Source organism: Phoenix dactylifera, chromosome 5 (genome assembly GCF_051530095.1).
Source record: "Phoenix dactylifera cultivar Ajwa chromosome 5, Ajwa_hap1_PhDact_Kaust_v1.1, whole genome shotgun sequence".
Classification (NCBI taxonomy): domain Eukaryota; kingdom Viridiplantae; phylum Streptophyta; class Magnoliopsida; order Arecales; family Arecaceae; genus Phoenix; species Phoenix dactylifera.
Genome location: NC_143194.1, coordinates 31703699 through 31727608, shown reverse-complemented (window position 1 = coordinate 31727608; position 23910 = coordinate 31703699). Strand labels below are relative to the sequence as shown.

Genomic DNA, 23910 nt, shown 5'->3' with positions numbered 1-23910 from the left:
AATATCAAGCAAAGGCAAATAGGTGTAATGCCTTCATTAAGTATGAACAATTTAGATTAGATTCGGAGGATCATTTTGTTTCATTTTTACGGCATCCAGATTTTTCCAGTTATTTACATGTCACTGTTATTATCTCTCAGTCTTAAAGGATAAAGAGTTGTAATCTCTCAGCAAAAAAATAGGAGGTATATTAATGAATGGGAGTTCATTTACTAGCTTTCAAAGTATCGGAGGACATAATCAAACAAAAAAAATGAAAAATGCACATTTTTTTTGTTGAAGTGAATTGCACGTTAATCTACTTTAAAAAGTGATTGATATATACTATTTTTATTAGCAAATATGTGTACTTTTCAGACGAAATGTATTCTTTGTAATAAAAGGTGAAGCTGCACCTTTTACCAAAAGGCTAGTCTTTAATCCAACCACCAACTGGTGCTAAAATATCTGGTTCAAAGGGACGTTGAAGATTACTGATCTTCTTTTCCTGAACCAACAGTGGGAGCTCAGAAAGCTAGACAAAGCTTGTCAATCATAATTATGGTTATAGATGATGATAAATATCAATGTTGAATAATTTGCCACTTCTGGAAACGTAGATGCGTGGCGTCATTAACAAATATACCTCCTTTACATTATTAATGAACATGGTTGCATCTGTGGAGAATTGTATAGATAACCCGACCTTTTGATGTAAAGACCTGTTCTTTTCTCTCTTTTTTTTTCTTTTTTTTCCTTTTTTTTGTGCGTTACATGTATTTAACGGCAATGGATAAACATGAAACTTTTTACCAAATCTCCAACATATGATAGAAATAATGACCTTGAAGTCGTTGCTTCATGAGGCTATGAAGTGCTGGACTTGCAAGAAATTTAGAAGATTAATGAACCTGAAGGAAAGAAAAATGAACCCACAATTGATAAGCAACAAATTACCCTAATAGTTTTCTACAGCAACTCAAACATAGAGGAATTGAACAAAAGAAAAACTCAAACATAAAGGTATCGAAATTTCTGCAGAATTGGTTCTGTGATATTCAGTAAAGAAATAAAACAAAAACCATTGGACAAATCCTCTATCCAAATTCTTCTAACTGGGACAAGTCAATGGCTTTTACTGTATCTAGACATGCAACACTGTGCACAATTCTACATTGTGAGCTCAAACTCATGAATATAGCATCCGAACACCAAGCAGCAAAAAAGTTTTTCGTATAAAGTGAGAAACATCTGGACATCATCAGGCAGAATATGAGCAGAAATTTAAGCCTCTCTATGTTCCAGGTTTTCAGGATATCCAGACTCATCTGTATGCATGGAAACTTCTATAAGCTGTGATTCTCTGGTTGCAGTAAAAGATTTTCCAAGATGATAGCAGTTCTGACAGCAAGCCCTGCAGAAACGAGAACTCATAAAGGACTTTCACATTCCGATAGCTAGCATAAAGCAGCAGCAGCAGCGCAACAAGACAAGAAGACAAATAACCCATCAGGCAGCTGGTTTGATCTAAGTATTTGTGTTGAAAAGTGTTGTGTGTGTGTGTTTGAGAGAGAGACTGTGTGTGAGTGTGTGTGTGTGTGTGTGTGTGTGTTGAGAGAGAGAGAGACTGTGTGTGTGTGTGTGTGAGTGAGTGAGAGAGAAAGAGAGAGAGAGTTGCTGCTCCATGCTCAAAAACATGTAAAATCATATCCAGCCAATAAATTTATTTATAAGCATCATGATGGGATTGGAAATTACCTTGGCATTCAGAAAGTTATACCAAAGTCTTCACATATTGGTCAAGATTTGTAACGAAGAGTTCACATCTACAAAAAGAAATAAAATGCAATCAGGCATCACACTTATCTGTTCAGAAGTTGAAATTTATTCTAAATGGAGTTTGCATAATTAAATTGACATGCTATGAAATTGCGCGCAACAGACTGGCACAACTTATATATTAGTTCTGAGTTTGCATGGAAAAATTAAAGCAATGACCATCCAGCTTATGTACTAGAAGTCACTACTTGGTAGGAAACAGCACAGCAAGCAAGTTGGACACATATCCGAAATGAATACTACCGTTGAGCAATGCATCAGACAATAGATGGCTAATCTTTGGGCTTGGTCAAATCACAGATTAAAAGCACTCTCAAGCAAAACAGATAAAAACTATATACAGTGGCACAGGGAATATTATATTTGAATGAGCTATTGGTGATTTCATTGAGAATTAAGCTGACTCACAATCAGGCAAGTCAGAATATCAAGGTTTCTGCATACATTTCTGCATCTGGGTCAATTGGCACATTAACGTATTCATGAATATTGGCTGATGCATTTACATACGCATATATGCATATACCGATGAATAGATGAATGCAAGCTTGCAATGTAGGCATGTGATAATGTATGCATGCTGCATACATACTTGTCTAGATAAATGGATGAGTGCACTCTCTCTGCCACTCATAACAAAAATGCCCAGAGTGGCCAGATGTTACACCAAGCCAAGCATTTAAGGCAAGGCCAAGCCATCCAGCCTCCCTTCTATACAGATACATTCTGTTCTTATGGACGGATTGGGAATACAAATTCAGGGAAATGCATGCGCAGGTGCAATGCGTGTACCATTTGCATATGTCTACATCCGAGGATGAATTTATATGTCCATAAATGTATCACACCAACATGTTCACTCTATGCTGTTGAATGTATGTATGCAAGTATTGCATGTATTTGAGGAATAATTCTGAGTGAAAAATTACTAAACCCCTTCCAAAACAGCACATGGAACATGAATGCACCTTAATATATCAAGTGAGAGATATTACAATAGACATAATTATATTCCTGAGAACAATAGGCTATATTGTGGTCTGAGGAGCGATGAAGTGATAAACTGCTGCTCTAAGACTAACCGCTGCCCCTCTGCAGGTCTAGCAGTGATCCGATCCCAAGACCAAAAATATTTAGCTATCAGAGGTCAAATGTAAATGATTGTACGGAGGAAAGATATGAGGCTCTTTTCTGATGATCGGATCTCTTAGTTTGGGTTCCTAGTAAAGCTGCCAAGGAACCCTGTGACCGTGTACAAGAACTCCTAATTGGGGAGAATCCAATAGGAATAAATAGATACAAACCCAGAAACTCTCTAATAAAAGTGGGATGTTGAAAAATGATGCATTTATTTGGTGTACTAATTATAATGCACATGCATCTGCATGTGGCTGCTAAAAATTTTAGATTCGAGATAAATTGAACCAAAATCTAAATTCTAAAAATATCTAAAGATTTTTTATATTTTAGGTATTCTAAAGATTTTCATACTTCCACTCAGATTTTCCAAGTTCTTATGTTCCATTTTCGAACCCCTTGACTAAGTTGATCCCCTCTCTTTACCAAGGTCTCTTAAGGACCACCTGAACAAGCTTTTACAATTTTAGTTGATAACTCAACTCTCCAGCACTTTGCTTAATAGCTGCAGCTCATAATAGTTAATAGATGTACTTACCTCTGGCTATCTCCATCATACTTCAACTACATCAACATTTGAGGTCTGCAAATTACACACAGTATATTAATGCTAGTCTGAATCATCCTTTCCTGCTGTTGAACAGATTTGGTTCAAATTTCATGGTTAACATATTCCCCCCCAGAAAAAAAGGATTTTGCTATGCTTTAAATCGTCGTAAAGTATCAATATCTAACATTTGGTATATCCCTTTTATGTACCATGCCAGATTCAGATCAAATTTCACAGAACAATATTTTCAAAGGTCAAAAATGAGCAACATTAGCATGTCTTGAAGTTTAACCAGATAGCCACCTGGGCACCCTCAAATAGCAATTGTCGGCAGTTGGACTTGTTCCTTCCATTATTGAACTGGTTTCAGTTCACATTTCATAGTTCACCATTCTATATTTTAAAGAAACAAGAAGTCCTTCACCAACACTTTTGGACCCAACTATTCATTAATACAAATCTTAGGCATGCTGCCTAGAACCTGCTGTTAGGCAATAGAAGTGTAGAACTAATTTTATATGTTGAAATATGAAGATTTGCATGAGCTTGCTTTTGTCTGTCCAGGAAGTGTCATTTAAACCTTCCAGGTCCAAAGGCATGAGAGCATCTAGATACAGCGGTCACAGACAAATCTTAACTTGCTGAACATTTCCTTTTCTAAGAATTGAATGATAATGGTGCATAAGATATGCATTCCATGCTCAAGAAAATGGAAACTTGTAGATTTAGGTGGGATACTAATGCCAGTGCTCAAGGCATAAAGAATTGAAAATCTAATATAACAAGTGATTAGAATCATACTTGATTGGAGACCCAGGAACATAGAGGGGATTCTTTATGACATACTCCACATAAATGTTGTATATATATCTCAGAGGTTCCCGCATATCACCAGTCTTGGGATGAGTAACCAAAATAATCTGCATCAAAGGAGTAGGCAAATGCCAGCTATGGTACACATTATGAAGCTACTAGCAAATCAATTTACCATCAAAAGAGGTAAAATACAAGTCCATAACCTTGCAACAAGACAAGCAAGTACTCCCATGAAACAAAAAGGATACAGATGGGTAGCATCCAAACCAACAGCATATAAAGAATAACATATATCTGTGAGTTCACAACTACATCAAACTCTAATTCATAGCTTCTTAAAATTGTGAAAATTAGTGGGAAATATTTAAATATTGTTGCATTCAGTAACCCATGTAATTGAATAAATAGCCCAGTCAGAAGCGATTTAGTGAAGCAGTAAGGCAAAAATAGATTTGAATACAAAGTATGTATGTGAAAGGAAGACATGCAGAGTTCAGTGAAGGAGTGACAAGATATATCTTAAGACTAAATGAGAAGCAGCTTGCTAGAAGCTATGGTGTTCAGGAAGGCTTATTATGGAAATGATGGGGGAAGATAAGGCGGCATGACTTCTTAAGTTTTTCCAAATCAGAATGGAACTGATGCAGGAAATAAATGATTAAACAAGTAAGATCAAACATTCAGCCCCAAATTATTCCATATATAGCACTCCATGAAAAGATCATGTAATTTTATTAGAACAAATCCATGATATTAGAAAAGGTTCTTCCAAAGTAATCAAAATCAAGAATCTCTTTCTGGAGCTATCCATAGACACCCTAACCATGAAAGTGATACTAGGAAAAAGCTTGCCAAGATTAATAAAAATAGTACTAAATCTTCTTTTCTCTGAACTACCTGCATATCCGGATCATCACCATTTTGTTGTGCCTGATTTCAAATTCACTTCCAATATATGGCTGAGCAGAATTAGCATTGTTGTTTCCCTTCTAAAACCTCATGGAAAACAAGTAATCCATGTACCAAATTCCAAGCATTTGTACAGATCTACAAAGTTTTATTTTCTGATATTCAAATTAGAAATGCTCAAGAGACTATTCTCACTTCAATACCATGGGCCACTAGGGGATATACTCATGCACTGGGAATTACAATAGCCCACATTCCTCCAATTCTTTCTTTTCCAAACATGGCCCCAGATAATGAGGTAGAATCTACTTTAAAATCCAATACCATCCCAAAAGTTGCTCTAATTACAATAATTTCTTCCAAAGAAAGAAACTTTTGTACTTGTCCAGCATAGTTGTAAAAGAGGGAGCAGTGAAGATGGCACAGAAATGTGCTATGCACAGATGAGATAGGATGAATATCTTGCAACACATAACTGCAGAGACTACATCTATATATTTCACTGCTTCAACCATCAAGCAAACATGTTCTAATATGCAAAATTATTCGCCAATAACAACACATTGTGGTCTTTTTGGTCTTGCTTCACCAAATGGCTGCTAACTTTATTACACATGCATTAATTTTCACTGTGATTCATTCATTTTTCCGTATTTACTGTCATTGCTCTTAGAATCCAGTATAACGCATTGGAGACTAAAGTATTCTAAACTCAACTAGTGTGGCATCGTGGCAACTACAATCATAGGCAATTTCATCAAAGAGTTTTCCGATCTTCTCGAATAATTTCGATCAGATTGAACATAAAGGAGGTCACGGAACAACCGACCTTAATCCCAGAGGGGCACTCCATGAAGCTTAACTTGTAAGTGTTGGTGCGGAAGCTGTGGAAGGAGCAACCTTGTCCCGGGAGCAGAGGCACCCCCAGATTTCCTTTATCGACGCTGCTCCAAAAGAAATGAAAGGAGATGGTTTATTAGGGCTCGGATCGACAAAGAAAGATAAAAGGGGGATCGGGGGAATAAGGGAATAGGAACCTAGTGGGATCCATCTTGACAGTGAAGGAGCGGAGGGAGAAGAGGAGGCCGAACATGAGCTTTTGGTCTTGCTGGGCGTCCAAGGTGTGGAGCGGGCGGTGCCACTCGCGGTACAGCAGGCACACCCCGCTCCGGTTGAAGATGTACAGCATGTTCCCGTTGTTCCTGGCCAGCCCCGTCGCCGTTCCCGGCGGCGCTGCCGGAGATGGGGCGATCTCCGCCACAGACGACCCTCCGAAGAATTGCATCGCTGGTCCGTGCGCCCGCTCGCCCCCCTCCTCTCGATCTCTGCTCCCAGACGGCGGCAGCAGAGGGTTTCGGTACTTCTTGATCGGATCTTTCCAACCGGAGGGATGATGGGAGGAGTTACGCGTCAACGGGCGGGCCGTGTTCCGGCCGGGCACAGCTAAAGATAATTTAGTCAGACCCGAGTTCGATCCGGCCCGGCCATCGGACATACTTTCCAAATCGGAGCACGATACTTAAGCTTGGGCCTAATCTCGAACTTTTTGAACTCTATTTTTCAATTTAAAAAATATATAAAAAAACTTGCAAAGAGTAAATATTATTAGAAAGGAATTGGTGAGACACATAAATTTATATTTATGGTTGTTCACAAGGTGTGTCGGTTCACTAAAGACAATATTAATATCTTTTTAATCATCAAAGTTAGATTTTTAACTGGCAGTCTTATATTTCAAGACCGGCCCATCTGTCAGGCTTATATTAAGATTGGCCCGTGCATAGATTTAAGTGTAAGCGAATCAATATTCTCAGTAATTTGCCTATATATACCTTCGCATATAATCCCTATAAGATGAGAAAATATCATACCTAGCTTTTTTAAGATATATTTACAGTACTTCTAAAAGCAAATTTCAGGATATTTTGGTAGTAGAAGTTTTGGTGGTACTCATTTAATTAACTTAAATACTCCTGATATAATTTTCCATAATTTCATAAATTAATCTAAATAAATACATAGTAATGTGCATTTGTGTGGAGGCCCTTGTGGGGCAATTGCCCAAAATAGTATCTTCATGCTATTGCCCTGACGGCCGATGGTAATTGCCCAATGCACCACTTGCTTTTTTGAGTGTAGGCTTGTCGGAATCGAAATCGATTAAAATAGGAATCCAAACGGCCATATTCTTCAACACATTTGATTCATAACTGGCATCAAAATCGAAATTGGAATAGAACTTGAATTTTAGAGGAGAGTCGGAATTAGATTTTGGAGGATTGAGGTAATCCCATTTCTTTCTAGAATCGGAATGGAAATGAAACTCTCATCTACCGAACTGCTAGAATAGAAGCTACTTATTTCCATTTTCATTCCATATCCCAAGTCTTTCCAACCAAACATGCCGTTATTTGATTAGTGAATTCAGTTGGAGTGGCTACGACTATCAACTTCCACTGACATAGCAGCCTGCTCTTTTGAGTTGGTCTTATGGTTGGAAAAGTAGAAATGCGACGGTCTTCCATCATACACATATATCCTCCAAACTTATTATCCAGCAAACTAAGCTGTGACTTAGTAGACATAACTGTCTCGACATTGAATTAAACTAATCATGGATGATTCCTATGATCCTAATGATAGGAGGGATGGTTCTGGGTTTGCTTTGAGAACATTTGATGCTTTGCATATCTACATGCAGGAATGAGAGCCAAGTCTCGGTCCTTATTGGCCGAGGCATGGGTGGTTCACTGGTTTGGGAGGCTCACGTCACTAACATGGGCATACCCGAGCTTGAGATTGAGAACAACTTTCTTTTGTTGGTTCACATTTTGAGCCGCCAAGATGGAATCCCTTGGTCAATTGGAGCTATTCTGCTTGATATTTTTACTCTTTCACAGCATCCATGGCAATTCAGCATGCATCATGTATAAAGAGCCAATGATTCCACATGCTAGTTGGCCAACTTCGGGCATCTTCAGACAAAAGTTTTGCTTGGTAGATGAAAAAGAGGTTGGATAGCTTTCTTAGGTGGTTGGAATAAACTGTTCGTTGATATGCATTATATTCCATATCAGAGATAATAGGAAATTCCACTGAGAGTGGGGTAGAATAGTTGGAGGATAACTTTATCCTATGCCCGCTGCATGATTGATAAATTCTCCATGTGGTTGTTGATAGAAGTGGCTTGGTGATTGAGTAACATTTGCATCATCTGTACTCAGTAGCATAATTTTACACACTTTATATTGGTAGTTGGCTGGTTGTTCATTACACCCTTGTGCAGGGTATTCTCAGTTGATACGTGTGTATATTGTGAGAGGGCATAGCATACTCCTATACACACAACATGCCTCGATAGCATGTGACGAGGGATTTGCATGGGTGTACATCTTAATTTTGATTTTATTTTAAATTTTACTTACATTGGATGCCTTTTCAGGATTTTCTTTTCTCAAAATATTTTGGATGCAATTGGATAGCCAGAAGGCATGCACTTGCGAGACAATGATGATATGTTGGATGCTAGCCTTCGAGGACTTTGGCAAGCTTGGCATGTATCCGATGTTATCGCGTTCCTGATCTACTAGTTGATGCATGGCATGAAATGCATTGCATACAGCTAGGGTTGTTGTGGTTCGCTTTTCGATATCGAGCATAGCATGCGTTATATGCAAAACCATTGAAGATATTTTCATAGCTCGAGCCTTCATCTTAATATTAAGTTGGTTTTTCATGTTTTGATTTTTACTTGCTTTCATTGTTATTTGGACCACGAAGTAGGGTTATCCGATGCTTGTTATGAAGGTTATTTTACTAATTCACCATCCAATGCAAAATGTTGGTTTAGTCACACATTGTGCCCGGATGTGAACCAATAGGGGAACATGATGTAGAAGCAAAAACAGTATCATATCAAATCATAAGTTATATGTGATGCCATAGTTATATTTGCAATTACCAATGATATTTTTTTTTTATAATTGACTAGGCAGTCGACTTATGAGAAGATCCATGTCATGTAGAATTTACAATTCTATTATAGACTCATTATTTGGAACCGCAATGTTATTTGTATTTACAATATTTTTTATATATAATATTAACTCTATCATGGAAATGAATTTCTTTTGTTTCATAATTGTGGGTTATAATTCTTTTATGGACATTTCCCAAACTATCTTGTTCTGCCATACAAGAGGGGACCAAGGAGGGTGCAGTGAATGTTGACTGGCGCAAGGAGTGGAGAAGTTGTTTAGATTCTAAACCCTAATACTTAGTCAATTTATTCTTATTAGTTGAAGGACAATTTTATCCATTAAAAAAATCATTACTTATTTTCTACTTCAATCAAACAATATTATGATAGACTTATCCATCCAACCAAATGGACAAAACTCTTATTTCTTGAAATAGCCTTGTTACTCTAAATTTATCCAAATAATTCCCCCCCCCCCCCCCCCTAAAATTTATTCCATAACCAAATATAGCCTCAGTATTATATAGATGGCAAACTTCTCTTCGGAGATACAAATTTTAATATGTAACAATTCATGGTGTACATGGAGCACTAATAATACATGGTCTTATAACCATTTTGCAAACAAAAAAGTTTTTTTTTGAAGGACAGCACGGTTGGCACTAATAATATATATTTTTATAACTATTTTTGCAAACAAAAATTTTTTATTTAGCACAGCACAGTTATCTGGAGTAAATACAATCTCCGGCATTAATCACGAAGTACCCCTATTTTAGGAAACCCTGGAAGTTGTCGGTGGCTCAACGATCTGTATTCCAAAGGTTTACCGAGGTAAAATTTTTGGCTGGTATTTTTTTATTTGTAGGTTTCTCTATTTTCGAGGGCCTTTGTTCAAATGTGAAATCACAAGCTTTCTGTCTGTCCATGCTTCTTTTGATGTTATGCCATTCAACAGTGGACACCGATGAATAATATTGGCTGTCATGAGGCCACAGTCCCCAGTAAGATTTAGAGATGCTCTATTCTGTCATCATGCCCTTTTAACATAAACGCCAAAATCAATGCTTCCAATCTGTCTGCGAAGGAGAACTAGAATTCCAAGGATATCATAGAACATTGGGGCTGTAACTTCACTTCTAAAAGCTCCATTGTTAAGACAAGAATTGCTTCGAAAGAGGGGGCGGGCCGGCTGCGATGCTCTTTTCCTCTCAAAAAAGCTAAAATATCCTATAATTGGAGTGGAGCTGAATGAGCTGAATCCAAACGGAGAAGTGTGAATAGTTTGCGACAAAGGAGGGTACCTAATCTGCTGTTCTATTCGTTCCTCTGTAAATGCCAGCGAACCTTAGAGTGATAATCATTGTCGGCAAGCTTAGCAACGCAAACTGCTTGCCGACAAGTAATTTTGCCGACATAATCTTCCATCAAAACTTATTAAACTTTTAAAAAAATTTAGAGCCCATCATGTAGAACGGACGGTCGTGATTGAAAGGCCCTTTCCGGGATTCCTAGAACACGCGATGCCATATATAGAGATATACCAGCATCGCCACGCGTCGAACGGCACGCGTCATGGGGGGAGCGAGAAGAGGTACCAGGGGCGCCATCTAGGGCTCCGAAAAGAATATAGATAATAAGATTAAAGAGAACTTCCGTTCTTTTGGACCGCGGCGGGAAGCCAGCCAAGCGAGAGCGTCGCCTCCACGCCCACTGCTTCCTTCAAGAAGATGCGGCAAAGCTTATCAGAGAGAGAAAGCGAGTGAGCGACAAGGGGACCGCCATAGAAAAATCCAAGTACAGCCCTCCTTTTCTTGGTTCTCCTTGCTTTTTTGCCTTTCTGCCCTTCGGTCGATCGGAGGAGGGTAGGAGGAGTTCTAGTGCTTCTAGGGTTTGGAGAAGAGGGGAGGCGAGGTTGGTGGAGGGGGAGGGTGATGCCGATGGATGAGGGATTGTTGGATGATATCATACGGCGGCTTCTTGACGCGAGGAACGGGCGGACGGTGCGGCCGGTCCAGTTGACGGAGGCGGAGATCAGGCAGCTGTGTCTTGCTTCGAAGGAGATCTTTGTCAGCCAGCCTAATCTCTTGGAACTCGAAGCGCCGATCAAGATTTGTGGTAAAAACGGCTAAAGCTCTCATATTTTTCGTTTTCTCCTCTTCTCTGCATGCTGAGTGGTTTTGGGATTGAAAGGATCCTAGATTTTAGCTGTGTTACTCCCTGGCGGGCATCTGTTCAGTTCATATGGAAATGATACTATGGGTTCGCTTCCTCCTTACGTTTGGAGGCGCTTTTGGCTTTGGGAGTGATATTTCACGGATTTCAAGATAGATTAGTTGTATTAATAGGGAAAAAACTCAACCTGGATGCTAAAAACATCAAAATATGGAGAGCGGAGCATTAAATTTGGCTCGTAGCAACACGTCCAAGTATCACAGAACTTATAGTCATCCTTGTTGATCTATGATTGGCTAATGACAACATGCGCATTGCTCAACTTATGAGTTTTAGTTTGATCATAAATTGATAAACTTCACATAACCATATACCTGTTTTCTAATGGCCTGCCAAATTTTAATTTTTACCATCCCAAAGACCAATTTGATATTCCATTTCATTGTTTTTCTGGTAAAATTTTGTTTGTTATCTGACACACATGCATGTTATAAATATCTTTTTACCTTTTGGTAATGGTCATACTTCGCTTACGCTCAGAAGATTGACTGTTTCTGGAATATATGACAATATGACTCATGGTATTAGTGTAACATTCAATTAACCAAGTCAGTTGTTTCTCACTCTGGATCAGGGCCTTAGTGCATGGTTGTTAGTTTACCCCTTTTGGGGTAATCATTGGTTTTCTTTATGAGCTTATATTTAGGATTCGTTCAAGGATTATATTGGTTATTTTGCAAGGACATTATTGGCATACATCATCAGTATCAAAGTTTGGTCAACATTCACTTTATATTATTTCATTCTGTAAGTGATACAAATCAGTTTTTTTTTTTGTAGAAGCATTTTTTGGATGTTTATATGGTATTGGCATTGATTAGATGTACGCTTTAATTGCTGGATTGCAGGGGAATTTATGACTCATGGTGCAGCCAAAATTACTCATATGGCCAAATAGGCATAGTATATAGTTGGTCAATTCGATATCAAATATGCATTTTTTAAAAATCATTTTCTTTAACTTGTAGTGCAATTTATTACTTCGAGGCTTATGGCTATGCTTGACAGATGGATGCAATTTAGTATATCAAACCTTGTGACCTTTGCTCTCCGTCTTGACTCTTTCCAAATCTACAGGAATTTAAAATACCCTCGCTCCTTTTCTAACATTGCCTTGGCAATGAAGTTAACAATAATTCTTGAAATTTGATGCCGAGTTAACAGTGGACTATAAAAATCTGCTTATTATGGTGGATCATCACTAACTTAGAGTTGTGATCCTCAAAGGACCCCATTTGCTGGGCAAAGATTTTGAGTATGGTAATATTCTTGGGAGAAGCATGTTTTGAGGAACATTCTATTCAGTTTTGGAATTGTAAACATTGGAATGAATGAGGACCACTTTGTAATTATCTATATGTGATGCCTATAGCAAGCTGCTCAATCAAACACTTGCTTGATAGAAGCTTGAACTGTTATGTTGTGCTACTTCTCAGAGTTATTCAAATATAGCTGATAAATCCTTGAATGAATCACCTATTTTATTGCACATTTGTACATGACAATGTAAGAAAAGTTGGAACAAGTTATAGGTTTGGACGTTTGTGCACTTCAAAGGGATGAGGCTTCTTGAGAGCATGGTTAAGCATTGAAGTTTCGTAGAGAGAAATGACCCTTTGGGGGTCACGACAGAATCATGACAAATCAAAATTAGAAGAATTTGCAAAACTATTCTCGATATAAGGCCTAGGACTTTTTTGTTTCCTTATGGTATTAAAGTCACTCAAAGGTATATAGGTGGACCTTTTATTCCTTTTCCACGTGACTAGACAAACTATCAAGCTGTAGTTCATGGATTTTGATAGTCATGTTTTTAGTGTTTTTTTCCTTGTTGGAGCCATTTTTTTTTAAATGGAGGTATATGCATAGTCTTTGTAATCAAACAAGAATATAGAATAAGTCGTCCTAGTGAAATAATTAGCTGGAACTATTACACTTGATTCTTATGTGTTACATTTCATATTTTGGTGATTTTATATTAAGGAGGATGTTTTAATAATTTAGATCTAATGTTTCAAAACTAGCATAATAGGATGGTACTACTGGTTCCATACCATCCGATGGCCAAACAGTATGCAGACGGACCCTAGGATGCGAAAGTTGGTTGGATTGGTATGTACCAATCCATGTCATTCTGATTGTATTGGTCCATACTCCATACAGACAATCCATACGGATTGTACCAGTTGCACACCTGTTGCTTTTCATTCTTATTAATTATGACAATCTTGATCCATCCCAATCATACAGATGCACGGTATTGTACCATCCTAGGGCAAAACTGGGATGGGTTTTAGTACCTATATTTGCACCGTTGATTGGATCAGAGACTTACTTTTTAGGTTTTGAATACAATGGTTAGCCACCAATTAGTTTAGCCCACCTACATTTATTAGGTATTATTAATTGCATGGTTGTTGCTGTCATTGTAACTATAGTCTGCCGTACCGCCTGGTACGGGGCGTACCATACTGTACTGGGGGATAACCGGTACGAAATTTACCTTCAAGTCGGTACAAGCCCACCGAGGCGTACCAAGATCTGTACTGGTCTGTATCGAGGCACACCGAGATAAAAATTGAGAAAATGGTCTAAAAACTATTTCGATACAAAGATGTACCATACCGTACCGTATCGAACCGATAAGGTATCGATATGGTAACCGATACTGAGATTGCGGACCTGGATTGTAATCTTTTCAAAAAGTGTATTTGAAGGAGTCAAAGTCAAATCAGACGGCATGAGGAAGTTCAATTTTAAAACAGCTTTATGGGAATAAATTTTTCTATTTTAGAAAGCATGAGAATATGCTAAGTTGCTAACGAATCTTTCCTTTGTGGGGACAATTTATTGGGCTTTGGAGCAGTGCTTGATGTGTTTTCAAAATTCTTGGTTCTTAATAACCTTTATATCGATGGCTGGTAGGATATTTATATGGATAATTCTAATTAGCATAAATTTTTTTAACAAACTTCTATGCAGTTCAAGAACTATGATTAGAAATGCATCCTTTCTTATTTATTTTGGTTTTTTCTGAAAGCCACTGTCATCATGTCCTGGCCTATGTCCCCTTTAGTTTTAGACCAAATTTTAGAAACAACTTTTATTGCTAATCAAGTACCTTAACTACCCGTTTGCCTCAAGATTCTACTTCCCTTATGTTTTTTTTAAAATCTTTACATGCATTGGAATTGTCTCCCTTGCCCATTGCCACTACCATCATCTCATGCATTAGAATTAGGCATTAATGCCAGGTTAGCAATAATGATTGTTACAGAGTCTTTTGCTAGTTGGTGGTTGACAGGGAGCTTTCTGTGGACATGCTGGCATGGAAAGCATGAAAATTAGAGAGGGGATGCGGGGGGAGCAGTTATTGGGTTGGGAGGTAATAGGCAGTCTTGGCACATTAGATGAAATTGATTTAATTTTGGAGGCCTTAGTAGGTTTCAGTGAAAAAATGTGGCTGTTTGTTTCAATTATTTAAAAGGAAAATTGTGGACACATTTGCCATGATAAAGGCTCATGTAGCTTTTTAATAATAACTAATAGCTTAAAAACAAAAAAGATCATAAGATGTTTTTTTTTCTTACTTAAGAGTTAAGAATGTTTTAGAAGTCCTTGGTATGTGGAGCCTATGGCTTATAACCTCATGCTCCACTTCCAACCAGACAAAATTAAATCACCTCTTCCAACCAGACACCATCAGAAATTAGTGTATTTCTTTTATTTTATTGTTGTCTGATTTTGTCTCTCCTTCCTTTCAAAGTTTGTTCTTCTTCACATTGGTATAAAACCATATTACATTTGCCTCCAGGGACAAGACACAAAAAAGAAATTTTTCTTCAAAAATTTGGAAGGTCTTTTAGCAATCATTCTCAGGATTGAGTTTTGATTTGCATCTAGGCTCATAACTTGTTCTTTGCATATTATTGGAAATCCCTGTATTAGAGCTACCTTATATTCCCATATTGTCTAAGATGTTGTAAAGGATTGCTTATAAGTTGCAGGGCCATAGATTTTCCTTACCCTCCCAAGTTCATGGTAGGCCTGTCTTCCTAAAATTGCCTTGCTTGGTTATATCTTTCCCATTAAGATAACATTATCAAACTTTGTTTGCTGTACTTTGAACCTTGACCCTGTATATATAGGATCAAGGCTTACTGCTAATGTTTTAGGTAGATATTTTGATATTTGAACACTGAAGAACCATAAGGTGTTATATTGTGTAAAACTCGTGGAACCTTTTTAAAGAATTGTATGACAAAATTTAGAGGCCTAAGCTAAAAATATTTTATTCACTTCCTCTAGTTCCCTATCTTGTTATTTCTAATTCTAATCTAAGTAAAGAAAATGTACTTGGTGACTAACTAGAAGAAACTTAAAGCATAGTCTTGAATACCTTCATCTCTTAGCTTTCAAATGATTATTACAATTTCCTTTATAGAAAAATCTTTATTGGTGGAAATCAATATACTTTGGCACTCCATTAGATGCTTTAAGTTGGTATCATATCCAAAGGTTGATGTTCTTGAGTTACATTGAGGAAATATTTATGGAAAGTTTGCATTTTTCTTCCTTCTTATTTGTTTGTTTATTTATTTGGGGAAGAGGGGGGTGTAGGGGAAGGGATATGGAAGCATGTGTTGACATGCACAGTATTCAAGGGGAGAGCAAAATCTGAACTTCCACATTGCTTACTTGGGCCCACTTTTAAGTGAAGAGAAGGAATGTGGATGATTGGGTACTTTCAATTTCTGAAGTGAAAATCTTAATGTTCCCACATTTACTGACTGATGTCACCTTGTAGTCTTAGGTGGAAAGGAAAGGTTAATTTCAAGATAGCATGGATGAAAGAGAAAGCAAAGAAGTAAACTTGCGTGGACAAAAGTCTTGAGAAATGATGATTTGAACTTAATTGGTGGATGATTCTCAATTTAACTAGCGTTGCATGGATGTGCATGGATTGTTTGAAATTACAAAATCACGTGCTTTGAACTTTTGAAGTTTGTTTAATGGAGGCTTGAATAGAAATCTTTCACCTCTTCTTTCTTTTGATCTTGCTTCACTTTTCTCAATTTGAAGAAGCCAGAAAACAACCACCACGGAAACAACTGGCACATATTGTCCCTATCCCTTCAATTTTTTGCTCGCACTCTCTTTCCTTATTCCTGTTTTTGTAGCTTTCTAATCTTTCTTCTTCTCCTCCTCCTGCTCCTCCTTTGTAAAGTCTTTCTAGCCTTTAGTTGACCTCAAACTTTTATTCTTTTGGTTGTTTGACCGTCTGGAGCATACAGAATATGTCTTATTTGTGAGTAGTGGTTTGACTTCTTTGGTTTATTTAAAAATTCAGTTGCATTGATTCTTGATGAATTTTTTATCAGGTTGATCTTCTTTCTCTCTTGTAGTATTATCAAGTTTGTGTTCAAATACTACTTCAGACATGGAAACATGCCCTTTTTGTTTTCTTGGTGCATGAAATCAACATTTGGAAGAGTATAGACTTTTTCGTTTTTTACATAGATAAGCTCTAAAAGCCATTTACCAACCCCGCATTGAAGATGTGCTCATGTTCAGCATTAGAGGATGCTTTTTGGGCAATCCACTGCCCTCCAAATTTAGTTAAATTGTGAGAAGGTTTACCGATGAATTATATAATTTAAGTCATGCTCCCAGGAGGAGATTCTAAGAATGATCATTTAGGAAAAGAATCTCAAACTTTTATTATATTGATTGGGACTGCTTCTGGTTCTAATTCTCTTGTTTCTATGTTGATTTTTTTGGGGCATATGGTAGTGGACTAGCAATATCTTATCTACCTCTACTGGTGGTACAAACACACAGTTAACCTGTGTTTTGACCGATAAAATTAATGGTGTTCATGTTATAATCAAAATGTTGCTGGATGGATTTGTGAAGATGAAAGTCTGGCTCCTTAGTTCTTCTGGCTTATGTGGGTGCAACCTTTCTAGAAACGTGATACCTTTGATATTTGAAGTTATTGTGGGTTGAGGGAAAATGTTAGTCATGGATACGGCATAAAGGTGTAAAATTTTATTATCATTAGTAACTTATGAACCATTGTAATTGCTGGCGTTTACATTGTTTTTGCATGGAACTATAAAGTATGCTTATGTTATATTCATGGGTTGTGGGAGCAGTCAGCAGCTTTGAGTACAGTCACATTTCTGTTCTCATCATAGACAATGAAATTAGTGAAGATGATATGGGTTCCGTTGCCATGTTTGTGTGTGAGATAAACATGCATTATGTAGTTGAAGGATTTTAAACCTTCTTAGCGTGGTAGAGGATTGGATAAATAGAATAGTTACCCAAAAAAGTTGATAATGACCATATACTGTGGGCTATAAATAGTTTGGGTAAGATTCCTTATGTATAATGTCTGGATGGTAATCTTTCAGTCTTGTAGTTCAATATATCATTATTTTCTCATTTTGTATCTTCCATTAAATAACAAATTGTATCATCTAACCCAAACGAAAACTGAATTGCTTGGTATTGGATATTCTACAAGTGAGCTATTTATTTTTGTATCCTCTATTGGTTTACATTTGAAGATGTCTGCTCAAGTAGGTATTTAAACAACATTTTTTCTTTATGTTTACAAGGAATAAGCTCTGATGATCAAATTGATGTTATGCAAAAGTATGTTTTTGCTTATCTTTTCCTGATGGTGGGTGGTTATGAGGGTTGGATCCATGCCCCAACCATCATGACCAGGTCATTAAGCTGAATGGCATTTTAGGTATTGAACAATATTTGAAGGAAAAACAATGGGTTACCAGTTCTCAACAATTCTGTTAACATATAGAGTAGACTAATTAAATTTTTCGTCTTTTTTTTTTTAACACTTCGGTAACATTGATTTCCTTAATAGGGATTGATATCTTCATGTTTAAATGCTTTTGATATGATGCTTATGTGTCTTCTAGTTAACATCAATTTTAAATTATTTAGTTGAATCTCCAAATTGCTTATTTTCTCGCTGGCAGGAGACATTCATGGTCAATATTCTGATCTTCTTCGACTATTCGAATATGGTGGGTTCCCGCCAGAGGCAAATTATTTGTTCCTTGGGGACTATGTTGATCGTGGTAAACAAAGTATAGAAACTATATGCCTCCTTCTTGCTTACAAAATAAAGTACCCTGAAAACTTCTTTCTTCTGCGGGGCAACCATGAGTGTGCTTCCATTAATCGTATATATGGGTTCTATGATGAATGCAAGAGGAGGTTCAATGTTCGCTTATGGAAGGTTTTTACTGATTGTTTCAACTGCCTACCTGTGGCTGCACTTATTGACGAGAAGATCCTCTGCATGCATGGGGGTTTGTCTCCTGATTTAAAGAACTTGGATCAGATTCGAAATATTGCTCGTCCGGTGGATGTACCAGATCAAGGTCTCCTTTGTGACTTATTATGGTCAGACCCTGACAAAGATATTGAAGGCTGGGGGGAAAATGACCGAGGAGTCTCTTACACTTTTGGGCCTGACAAGGTAGCTGAGTTCCTTCAGAAGCATGACCTAGATCTCATTTGCCGAGCCCATCAGGTTAGTGGTGGTATCTGAAAACATCAATCGGGGCATTTATTTATTGACTAATTGATTGACCCAGCTTTTAGTTTTTACACCAGAATAATGCTGAAGATTTGAATAAGATAAGTATACTGGTATATTGCCTCTTTCTTTTACTTTGAGGTGATGGCTAAACAAAGCAAATGATAAACCACTGGATTTAGGTTCTGCTGCATATCATACACCAAGTTAAGAAATGATATTTCTTGTTTCCTCCTAGGCAAGTAGACTAGACAAAACTATCTCCTCTCTATTATATCTAACAACTTCCTTCCAAAGTTGGGTCTCTTGAGCAAATTGATCTTCCTTTTTCTGAGTGCATTCATCTGATATATCAGTTTGGGCAGGTTGTAGAAGATGGTTATGAGTTCTTTGCAAAACGCCAGCTGGTTACCATATTCTCGGCCCCAAATTATTGTGGGGAGTTTGATAATGCCGGTGCTATGATGAGCGTGGATGATACTTTGACATGTTCATTTCAAATTCTTAAACCATCTGATAAGAAAGGGAAGATCGGTTTTGGGAACAATTTAATGAAACCAGGAACACCTCCTAGAAAGGTAATCAACTATACACTGCATGAGCAAGATATCTATTGCAAGTTTGCATTTTTTGTATAACAAGTACTATCTCATGAGTTACTTGGACTTGTGTTTTTATATAAAAGTAAATATTCTTATTCTATTCATTTTGAGGTAATATAAATTTATAACATGTTTTCATGGGAAAGGAGCTCAATTGCAACTGATGCTCTTCTTTCAAAAAAAGAGAAAAAAAGAAAAAAAAAAGGTTTTTCTTCTCATTTTTTATTAGTTTGCATTTTAAAATACAACAATGTAAAGTAATTTATTCAAGGTTCACCGTACTGGTTCGTATCGTACCATATCGGACGTACCGTATCATACCAATATTGAACCAGTATGCAGTCTCATACCCTACAGTATGTCGTGCCTTCTCATACTGTACCATATACAGACACTGTAATATGATGGTACATGCATGGGGTCTGGTACCGAGATGGGAACCTTGAATTCATTTTTTTCTGTCTGGCCATTTATGCTCTCTTTTGTTTTGGTTCACTTTTAAAGTTCGTATTTAGTGTGTCCGCTTGACTTCTGTCGCTGCCACTTCTGATTATTTATTACTCGTATCAGCTGCAGCTTTTTCTTCAGGCTCTGAACGTTTCAACTAACTTGGATTCTAGCAACACATGCAAATCATCTTTGCTGATGTTGATTCCTCTTGTTTCGGACCATTGTTTTCATTGTGGAAATGTTCCCTGTAGATATCAAATTATTAAGGGCCAGGGTGGATGTATCCCATGGAAACCTTAATTCTGATCTCAACTATCTTCCCCTGAGTAATTAAGATGATCTACTTAGCACTTTCCAAATTATTTGCAATTGAAAATTTTGACATTGCATTTCTATTGACCTCTTGCTGATTCATTGTTGAAAATCTCATCTGTATATAAGCACAAACCTCACCCTCTTTTTCTACTTTTTATGGGGTGGCTTCATGAATAATTTGTCGTTCATTCTTATTGACAGTTATTTATTTTGTCACCAGCTTTGTCAGATCTTCTGCCCAACTCCTTTGCATGTACTGGAGTGGAGTCGAATTTATTTCTGACAGCTGATACAAATACATACTATTTCTTGTACCGAGGCCTTCTCAACTATCCATGGCCCATTCCCATGCCATCTCATTTTGTTTGCTGCCGCTATATCTTCAATTTATCTCCCACATTTCTTCTTAGTCTAATTGATTCCCTTAAAATAAGTGAAGGCATCTGCAATATTTGCTACAGAAGGCTGCATGTATGCCATATGCACCAACTTTACCACCATCTGTTTTTTTGGCACAATATAAATTCAACGCTATAGTTAAAAAGAGAAAGGGAAAAGCCCTTTGCAATATCTTAGTTGCTCATTGCCAACAGACTTGTTGAATCTCATACTGATATTATGTTTGGCTTTATCAGGGTGGAAAAGGTTAGCAGGTGTTACCACGAGTGGATCTTATATTTCGGTCCTTTGGAAGGTTTCTGGGATATCAGACATAGCTTCACCTAGTTTACCAGCAAGTCCAGGCATCAGGATTGAACAGGAAGCTGAGATTTGCATGCTGTGCTAACTAGCCTAAGCAAAGTCCTGAATGTGTAAAGTTATTTTGAAAGCTCTACTATCATTATTACCAACTGTACTCTAATGTTCTGGTTGTATTTACACGTTCAATCCCTGATATGCAACACATCAAATTGGTGTTTATCAAGCTGACAGCTGAGCCAATGTTCCTGATGCCTGAAGCTTGCTTTATTAAACTCGCAGTTTCTTTATGACTTGTTCTAATTTTATTAGTTAGTTTTGGCATTGCATTTGAATATATTGCACCATTGATAGGCACGAGTTCTTTGAGCTAATCAGGCTTTGATAGGATCCCTACCTGGTTATCATTCTATCATGCAGCCTCTACAGATACCTTGGTCACCAGTGCATAGGTTGTGCCCTCGGATGTGTTACTCGAGGAGGTTTTGATATTTGCTTGTGTCAACCCACACACAATTTGTGGATTTAATCAATCAAGGAGTATATGAGATAAATCGAAGAGTTTGATGAAGTTGAGGGATAGGATTCGATCCTACCTTAAGGGTTTTTGAGTTTTCGAGAATTGCACAAAGATTGAAAGAACTAAAGAGCATAATAATTCACAGGAAAGTGGAACGAACTAATAAGATAGATTTCACCTGTTTTCTTTCCAAAAAAAAAAGTTACAGCTCCAAAATACAATACTGGGTGCTACAAGCTAGTTTAATCATCCTAGTAGATGACTCGGCTATGAGCATCAGTTGGATCCAGAGGGTTGCAGCCGGTGACCAATGTTTCATCTGGATGATGATAAGTGATGAAGGAATTGTCTAGGCTAAGCATTTGTTTAGAAAAGCCAACAGAGCTCGTGGCTAACCACACCAGCAGTATTAGCAAAAAAAAAAAAAAAAAAAAAAAAACACAATACTTAATTTATTCGTTACACCTAGCATGACGGCAAGAGAACTAGAATACATCGGAAAGGGTAGGGAGCTTCAACTCGCCCTTCTTGGACACCGGCAGCGTGAAGTTGCCGACGATGGGGAGATCCACGGTGAGTCCCACCTGCATCTCGTAGTCGACGTCCCAGTCCCTCCCAACATCCTTCATGATGCTCATCAAGAAGTCATACGGCACCCTGAGCGGGATCTCCAGCTTCGTCGTCTCCTTCGCCGCGATCGACCCCGGGTCCGGCATCGTCCCCGACGCTATCTCCCTGCAAACACGCAACCATCACTCCAAAAGCAGGAAAAATTCCACAGGGCCGGAATTACTAGGCAACGTACCTGCCGGCGCTTTTGAGGGAGTAAGAGATCTCGCAGATGGGGATGGCGTGGCCGTAGGGGTTGTCCACGACGAGCTGACCGATGAAGTTGGCCGAGTCCCTACTGACGTGCTTGATGGACACGTCGGTGAGGCTCGCCTCCGGCTTCTTGACATGGGCGATTTTGTCAGCTACGAACTCCTTTGCCTTGTCCACCAGCTGCGCCATGAATTCCTTTGCCTTGTCCACCAGCCCTTGTGCTGCTTCTATATATTCTGCCCGTTATTTCTCTGGAGGACCGTGGATTTGATTTATAGATGAACGAGGGACTGAAGGCTGAAGAGTTTCTACGGCTTTATTGGCATCTGTCACCGCCCGGAGTGCTTCGTGGACGTAAGACGGACGCGTGCTCTCCAGCACCAGTTGAATCGGTCCAAGTGGGAGGCGAGTTTAAGGCCATCGTTCCTACACGTGTTCTTGATGTCATACGCGTGGGATGCGCAGATTGCATCGGGAGTTGGCCCAGAGCTGATATGGATCGAATTCTTCTCTTTCTTTTATTCGAGTCCCGTATATGCTGGTTGCTGGATGGAGGAAGCTCCATGATTTTAGTAGTCTACGTACTCCTCCACGTATGTGGCATGGCATGGTATATATTATGATGATATTCACAAACAAGGAGCTGAAGACAAAGTAAAATTACAAAAAAAATATTTTTAAAACCATCAATGTTCTTCATGCATGATGTCATACGCGTGGGATGCGCAGGTTGCATGGGGAGTTGGCCCAGAGCTGTTATGGATCAATGGTCGACAGAATTCTTCTCTTTCTTTTATTCGAGTCTCGTACGTATATGCTGGATAGAGGAAGCTCCATGATTTTAGTAATCTACGTACTCCTCCACGTATGTGGCATGGCATGGTATATATTATGATGGTATTCACAAACCCTTAGCTGAAGACAGAGTAAAATTACAAAAAAAAATATTTTTAAAACCATCAATGTTCCTCATGCATGCCATGTACGTACCTTTTTTTTTAATCATAATCATTCATCTTTCTTGCAGTGCATTGCTTGCGTCTTCTGGTAGAAAATTCAATATACAAAGGCAATTATGCTTGTGGCATGTGACGGAGTCCTAAGGCCACATTGTCTCGTGCTTCTACCATGAGAGCATTTGGTCCCAGACACATGAACAAAGAAAATATTATGTGACTATAAAAATGGCGTAAAAATCCACCATCCAAGGCTTGAATATCTAATGCATTTGACAAATACGTAAAGGTTTACTTGCTATAAGACGACACAGGATATATAGTATTGATACGGGATCCAACTTAGTATAGCAGCAAGTCTTTGAGTAAAATATATATATCCATATATGGATTCATATGTTGAGATTAATTCGGAGTTTACGGTGTGAAAATATTGAAGTACTGTAATATTTCAACTTGGGTGGGTCGGAGTATCGGACCATCAATGGACAATGGATCGACCTCGGCTAAGGCGGGCATGCCAGGC

General features: G+C 38.1%; 3 protein-coding genes across 5 annotated transcripts; 1 reads left to right on the top strand and 2 right to left on the bottom strand.

Moving 5' to 3' along the window:
• Positions 1-973: 973 nt before the first annotated feature.
• Positions 974-6736, bottom strand: LOC103710878 (uncharacterized). Of its 2 annotated transcripts, none has more exons than XM_008796796.5 (5): positions 6268-6732; positions 6060-6174; positions 4307-4425; positions 1738-1805; positions 974-1393 (listed from the first exon to the last, which is right to left on the bottom strand). In XM_008796796.5, exons 1-4 carry the CDS (start codon positions 6723-6725, stop codon positions 1754-1756), a joined length of 744 nt encoding a protein of 247 aa, XP_008795018.2. In that variant the 5' UTR covers positions 6726-6732; the 3' UTR covers positions 974-1393; positions 1738-1753. The 2 variants fall into 2 exon arrangements, with proteins under 2 accessions (XP_008795018.2, XP_026661959.1); XM_026806158.3 differs by having other exon boundaries at positions 1298-1436; positions 6268-6736.
• Positions 6737-10767: 4031 nt separating this feature from the next.
• Positions 10768-22050, top strand: TOPP7 (Calcineurin-like metallo-phosphoesterase superfamily protein). Of its 2 annotated transcripts, none has more exons than XM_008796797.6 (4): positions 10768-11327; positions 18455-19014; positions 19386-19598; positions 21023-22050. In XM_008796797.6, exons 1-4 carry the CDS (start codon positions 11144-11146, stop codon positions 21035-21037), a joined length of 972 nt encoding a protein of 323 aa, XP_008795019.1. In that variant the 5' UTR covers positions 10768-11143; the 3' UTR covers positions 21038-22050. The 2 variants fall into 2 exon arrangements, with proteins under 2 accessions (XP_008795019.1, XP_088578505.1); XM_088722379.1 differs by having other exon boundaries at positions 19377-19598; positions 21023-21312.
• LOC103710881 (late embryogenesis abundant protein Lea14-A) lies at positions 21764-22713 on the bottom strand. The gene is made up of 2 exons (XM_008796799.6): positions 22412-22713; positions 21764-22341 (listed from the first exon to the last, which is right to left on the bottom strand). Exons 1-2 carry the CDS (start codon positions 22615-22617, stop codon positions 22092-22094), a joined length of 456 nt encoding a protein of 151 aa, XP_008795021.3. The 5' UTR covers positions 22618-22713; the 3' UTR covers positions 21764-22091.
• Between the last annotated feature and the right edge of the window lie 1197 nt (positions 22714-23910).

Coding starts and splice junctions, on each gene's coding strand:
- LOC103710878 (XM_026806158.3), bottom strand. CDS start 6,725: ATGTCCGATGGCCGGGCCGGATCGAACTCGGGTCTGACTAAATTATCT. Junction 4,426..6,059: donor AGTGCCCCTCTGGGATTAAG/GTCGGTTGTTCC, acceptor CCTTTGATGCAG/ATTATTTTGGTTACTCATCC. Junction 1,806..4,306: donor GTTCCTGGGTCTCCAATCAA/GTATGATTCTAA, acceptor TTCTTTTTGTAG/ATGTGAACTCTTCGTTACAA.
- TOPP7 (XM_088722379.1), top strand. CDS start 11,144: ATGCCGATGGATGAGGGATTGTTGGATGATATCATACGGCGGCTTCTT. Junction 11,328..18,454: donor AGCGCCGATCAAGATTTGTG/GTAAAAACGGCT, acceptor TCTCGCTGGCAG/GAGACATTCATGGTCAATAT. Junction 19,015..19,376: donor TCATTTGCCGAGCCCATCAG/GTTAGTGGTGGT, acceptor CTGATATATCAG/TTTGGGCAGGTTGTAGAAGA.
- LOC103710881 (XM_008796799.6), bottom strand. CDS start 22,617: ATGGCGCAGCTGGTGGACAAGGCAAAGGAGTTCGTAGCTGACAAAATC. Junction 22,342..22,411: donor TCCCTCAAAAGCGCCGGCAG/GTACGTTGCCTA, acceptor GCGTGTTTGCAG/GGAGATAGCGTCGGGGACGA.